Genomic DNA, 6,000 nt, shown 5'->3' on the forward strand with positions numbered 1-6,000 from the left:
GGCCAGGGCAGGTGCTGGCAGCTCTTGGTTGCATGTGTGGGTGCCCACGTACATGCCCACAAAGGGGTCCCCTGGGAGCTCCCCTGGGATACGATACAGGTTGTTGTGCTTGATCCACATGAAGCGGACCCCACCGTGAGCCAGGATGGGCGACAGCATGCCTTCCTCCTCCTTCTCCATCAGGATGGGCATGAAGTGCTCCACTTCCGACATGTCCACATCGCCGCGGTAGTTCCGGCAGATGAGCACCTGGGTGGGGGCGGAAGGGTGGGAAGCAGCTTTCATTTTCAGTGCCTAGGGTGGGGGGTGAGACATGCCAGGGGCAGCGGGGTTCTCTGCAGGGGAAGCTGGGAAGGGATGTGGGCCCAGGGCCCAGGACTGAACTGCTCAGGAGACACCAAGAGCAACAACGTCCCGTAGGCTCTCACTGCAGACCTTCTCAGAGCCTTTCCTGTGCTGACTCCCCCTGCTCCTCTGCCTGTGACCGGGCGCCTGTTCAGGGGATGCTGCTCAGTGCCCACATCTGCTAGAACCCCCTGTGGCCTGAAGACAAGCCCTTCTCCTGGTCTCTCTCTTTCACAGCCTGTGGGTTTGGAAACACAGCATCCGGAACGTTTGTCCACCGCCGATGGGAACGCAGGATGGGACAACCACTTTTGTAAAGTTTGGCAGGTTCTCACACAGCTAAACCAGCTTATGACTCAGCCATTTCTCTGTTAGGTATCTACAAGCGAAATGAAACCACACGTCCAAAGACTCAGATGTGAAATGTTCACAACTTTATTTTAAATGGACCCAGGCTGGAGAGAATGCTAATGTCCTTCAACAGGTGAATAGACAAACCGTGTGCATCCACACCATGGGTCACCCCTCAGCCATGGAGAGGAGCGACCCGTCACACGCGGCACCATGAAGGATGACTAGGCCGCGTGAACGAAACCAGACCATGGACAGCGTATGCTGCAGGAGTCCCTTTTTATAAAATCTTGGGAAATGGTGACAGAAAACACATTAGTGTTACCCAAGGATGGGCTGGACACAAGGGATATGAGGAACCTTTCGGGAATGACAGATGTGTGCTTATGGCTTCCTGGATATATACAATGACTGACTCCTCAAACTCAACGGTTTAAATAAGCCAGTTTGTCACATGTAAGTTACCCCTCCCTGAAGGAATCAAAAGGAGGGTTGAGGCTTTGGCAGCCTAAGCTGCCTGCAGCTGCTGCCACTCTCATGGGCCCACGTGGACAGCCAGCTGCAGGACTTAGCAACGCACTGAGACCATCACTGAGCTGGCCAACCTGGGAACCGCCTGCCTCAGAACCTGCAGTTTCAGAAAACACATCACTGTCTTTGTTTCTAGCCGGGAGTGGGAGTGAGAATGAAAATGAGAGTGAGTGAACATCTTCCCTTCCTAGTTTCTCTTTCGTAGGCTGTGGGCAAGGGACCTTGTGCCCTCTTCCTGCTGAGACTCAGGCCTCTTAGGGACCCAGCACCCAGTAGGAAAGCTCTCTGGCACCTGGAGCAGGCCCCGGCTGAAGGACTCACATGTGCTCCATGCACTCCTTGCCAGGAGGATATGACTGTTATTTTCACAGAGATGGACTGTGACGTCCAGAGAGGTGGTGCCACGTGCCTGCCTCACAAGTGAGCAAAGCTGAGTCAGGATTCTAGTTCCACTTCTCACCCCTGCAGGGCCACTTCTGCTTGCCGCACACCTTGTTTTCCTGGGCTTCCCAAGGCCCACCTTCTTCCCCAGGTATCCACTTTTGGGGGCTGCCACTGACATGGAGCCCCTGGACCCCCAGAGTGCTCCAAGAGCAGGGAGCAATTTATTTGCTCTCCCCAGGAATGCACAGAGGTCCACTCACTCAACACGCATGCACCATGTGTCCCTCTAAGGTGGCACTGTGCTGGGCCTGGGGACACACAGGTGACCAAGACAAATAAGATCTCTACACTTGCTTGGGAGGAACTGAGGGTCTCCTTGGAGGCATGACCTTCAAACTGAGGCCTGAGGGGACAGGCAGGATATAGGCAGAGGGGCCAGCATGGCTGAGGGCACGGCGGGAGGGGGGAGCACTGGTTGGGTGAAGTGAGGATGGCCTTGGAGCTGGGTCCCAGATGAGAGGACAAAGGCTGGAGGAGGCAGGCAACATTGAGGTGTTGCTCTTGACCCACAATTCCTTCCCCACAAAGAGCAAGAAGAGTCTTCTTACACAAAAGTCAGATCAGTTTCTCCCATGAAACTGCTGTCTGCCCCTGCCTCCCCTCAGAGAACAAACTGCAAGTCTGTCCCCATGGCCGTCCGGCTCTTCACGGCCATGACAGTGCCTCTCCATCCATGCTTCCCCGGCTCACCCCAGTCCAGCCATCCTGGCTCCCTTACTGGTCTCTGAGCAATCCACATCTGCTCCTGCCTCAGGGCCTTTGTACATGCAGTTCCCTCTGCCCAGAATGCCCTGGCCTGGCTCTACTCATTTCTCAAGACTCGGCTCAAATGGCACCTCCTCCAAGAAATCTTTCCTGCTTGATGTAGCTGAGAGATCTGTCCTCGACCCGACCTTTCGCTCACTGCCCACGCCATGGCTACATTGTACATTTATTTGTATCCTCATTTACCTCCTGTCACTTCTATCAGAGTCTAACACTCCCTGTGAACAGTGATCACTACTGTTTTGTTCACGGCTATGTCCCACCATCCAGAACAGAGCCTGGCCCATGGTAGCTGCTCAGGAAATGTCTGTGCAGTGAACGTGGATAAAAAGGTGATAAAAAGGCCGGCCCAGTGGCTCAGGCGGTTGGTGCTCAGTTCGATTCCCACATGGGCCAGTGGGCTCTCAAACACAAGGTTGCCAGTTCGATTCCTCGACTCCTGCAAGGGATGGTGGGCAGCGCCCTCTGCAACTAAGATTGATCACAGCACCTTGAGCTGAGCTGCCTCCCGGATGGTTCAGCTGGTTGGACGCAACCATTGCGTCCTCTCAACCACAAGGTTGCCGGTTCGACTCCCGCAAGGGATGGTGGGCTGCACCCCCTGCAACTAGCAACGGCAACTGGACCTGGAGCTGAGCTGCGCCCTCCACAACTAAGACTGAAAGGACAACAACTTGACTTGGAAAAAATCCTGGAAGTACACACTGTTCCCCAATAAAGTACTGTTCCCCTTCCTCAATAAAATCTTTAAAAAAAAGGTGATTAAAAAGGAGGCCAGGCTAATGGTCAGGTCTCTAATGCAGGCAGTCCCAGGGATGGCAGCATCACTCACTGAAATGGAGAGAGAGCAGCTTTGGGGATGGCGGGAGTTCATTTTGGGAAATGCCAAGTTTGCAGTGGTTGTGGGACCTCCACTGTGTCCCAGAGGCCAGTGGGTCTCCAGATAAGTGCTCTGGACTATGGTACAAATTTGAGTCACTGGCACACTGACATGAATCAAAGCCAGCCTGAGGAAAAGACAGACAGGAGGCATACGTAGGCCCAAGCCTGATGGGCCAACATCTCCAGGGGAGGAGGGACCTGCAACCACTGAGAGAAACAGGAGGCAAACAGAGTGCAGCCACCTGGAGCCAGCGGAAGCCCGCTGACAGTGGGAGTGGTGTCAGAAGCTGCAGAGAAGCAAGGAAGGTAAGGGGAGAGCTTACTATCAGCTAAGTGTGGCCACACTGGATTCCCTGGCGATCAGAGGCTCTGGTTGGCAGACAGACACGTGATCATGTATTTCTTCATGTGCCATGACCTTATTTTGGATTAAATGCAGTCTGCGCTAGAGGCAAACTTGCAAATCACGAGCTCCGTGGGGAATGGGGAGTGGAATAATAAATGACGTGATGGTTGCTGAAAATGGGAGGGAAGCCCGTGACTGCTCGGGAGCGTCCCTCAAGGCCGACTGGCCATGCTTCTCCTGGGCTATAATCTTCTTTTGGTGGCTCCTCCTTCCTGGGATCAAAATGGCCCCTTATGGACCTCACTCCTGCCTGGACATCTTCAACGGCCACAGTCCTCCTGGCACCACCCTCCAGGCTCGTGTTACCCAGGACTTCGGCTGCTCCTCACCCCTTGGGCCCATTGCAACGCCTACCTGTTCACCTGACTGCCACCTGATCACCTTTCCAGCTTTTCCAGGAAGCATTTTGTAACCACTTCTTCAACCAAAACTGAGTTTAGGTAATTCCATTACCTGGGGTTTTGTTCATGCCCATGTGGCTAATTGGATCTGACCATCTGGATCCATGTACCCCCCTGCCAGACCTCCAGGCCCAGGGGAACTAGCAAGGACAGTGGGCTCAGAGGGGTGAAGGCACTTGCCCAAGTACACCACTGAGCAGCAGAGATGAGTTTTGACCTCAGCCCTAACACCACAGTAACAGTGAGATAGTCAGCACAGGGCTTGGTGCATGCTGGGTGCTGCTGAAACGTTTGTTGAAGGAACAAGTGAGCTGTGCCAGGAAGCCTGTGGGACCTCTTGGGACATGGTGGCCACAGTGGAAGCAAGAACATGTGCTACCAGGACTCAGGAAACACTGCACCCACCTTGCGTACCTTGTATCATTCTTTGCCTCTAAGGCTATGGACGGAAGCCCAACACTGGGACTCACAGGCTGTTGACTCTGGGTGGCATCCAAGGCAGGCAACCCACTCAAGGGACTCTGGGAAAGTACCGGGGGTGGGGAGTTGGGCAGGAAGGGGCAGCCACTTCCAACTTCACTCTCCCCTGCTTCTGAGCTAACTCCTGCCTGCCCCACCTAAGCCCAACACCCATTGGGCTTAGGTGTTCTCTCACGGATCTCACTGATCGATGTGGGACTTAAAGTTTAATGTTGTTGGACCTGTTCTCATTGCTCCCAGTTGTAAGAGGCCAGAGATTCACTTGCCTTCCATCCAGGAAAGGCAGCAACCCATTTTTGAAAGGCTTCAAGAGCCCTAGTTATGTTCAACTGCTCCTTCATGTCTCAGTCTGATTTATCACTCCCTCCAGGAAGCCCTCCCTGAACACCAGCTGAGGCTGACTCTCCCTATTGTCTCTTCACTGCAAAACCATTGCAATCTACATTTATTTGTGCTTTCTGAGATCACTGTGCCCTCCCTCACCAGACTGTGAGCTCCAGAGGGACAGCACCTGACTCGGACTTTGCTCAAGATGGCCTAAGGGTTAGCACCCTGCCTGGCACCCAGGAGGTGCTCCTCAAATTAACAGCTGAATGAACAAATGATTCTGGGTTCGACTCCTAAACCTGCCACATCTCTGTGAGGGGTACGACCTTAGGCGGGTTATGGAACCTCTTCATGCCTCAGTTTCTCACTCCTGTAAAATGGCTCGCCCACCACCCACCTCACCTAACCTTTGTAACTTAATGTCACAACGAACATTAAGAAATTCATACAGACCAGCACAGAGAAATAGCCAGATAAACAGAAGCGGTTGTGCTCCCAGAAGGCACATTGGCCCCGACACGCCTTGCCACCTCCGTCCGGCCAAGGGTCGGGAAGCCGCTGCCTCCGGAAGGCCTGGCTTAGAAGCTAGATGCTGCCCGCCGCCTCCGCAGCCCCCAAGAAGGCCTGAGCTTCCGGCCCACTGGGGGAGCGGGGTCGTGCGGCCGGTTACCTAGCAACAAGGCAGGTCTCGCAGACCAGAGACGGCAGCCTGGTAACCCAGCAAAAGGATGGGACCCTCAGGTGAGACCTAACGGTCTCTTTGCCTAGGACCAGGGTGGGTCCCACTGACCGGCTGCCTAGCAACAGGGTGGGTCCCCAAGGGCGAGGTCCCCGCCGGCAGCCTGGCAACGGGGAGGGTGGGGAGCCCTCCGTACCTTGCCCTTCAGGTCCAGCACGTAGACAGCACTGGCGGACATGGCGGCTGCGGGAAGCCTCGGCAATAGCCGAGGGCGGCGGCGACAGCGGGGACTGCCGCGCGTTGAGGAAGGCCAGGCACGCCCCGCGACGGTTCGCCTCCACTTCCGGTCCGGGGAGCCGCGCGCGGACCGTTATGTCCGGTCGGGGGAG

At 55.1% G+C, this 6,000-nt stretch overlaps 1 protein-coding gene across 1 annotated transcript in view; it reads right to left on the reverse strand.

The window, feature by feature from the left end:
• The window catches only part of AP1M1 (adaptor related protein complex 1 subunit mu 1), a 28,546-nt gene extending 22,546 nt beyond the window's left edge, over positions 1–6,000 (reverse strand). Inside the window, exons 1-2 of the mRNA XM_019736875.3 lie at positions 5,808–6,000; positions 93–249 (exon numbers count right to left, since the gene is read on the reverse strand). Coding sequence (XP_019592434.1) covers positions 93–249; positions 5,808–5,849 — 199 coding nt within the window. The 5' untranslated portion in view covers positions 5,850–6,000. The remainder of the gene's footprint in view (positions 1–92; positions 250–5,807) is intronic.

This window comes from Rhinolophus sinicus, chromosome 15 (assembly GCF_057876585.1).
Source record: "Rhinolophus sinicus isolate RSI-liver-muscle chromosome 15, RSI-T2T, whole genome shotgun sequence".
Taxonomy (NCBI): Eukaryota; Metazoa; Chordata; class Mammalia; order Chiroptera; family Rhinolophidae; genus Rhinolophus; species Rhinolophus sinicus.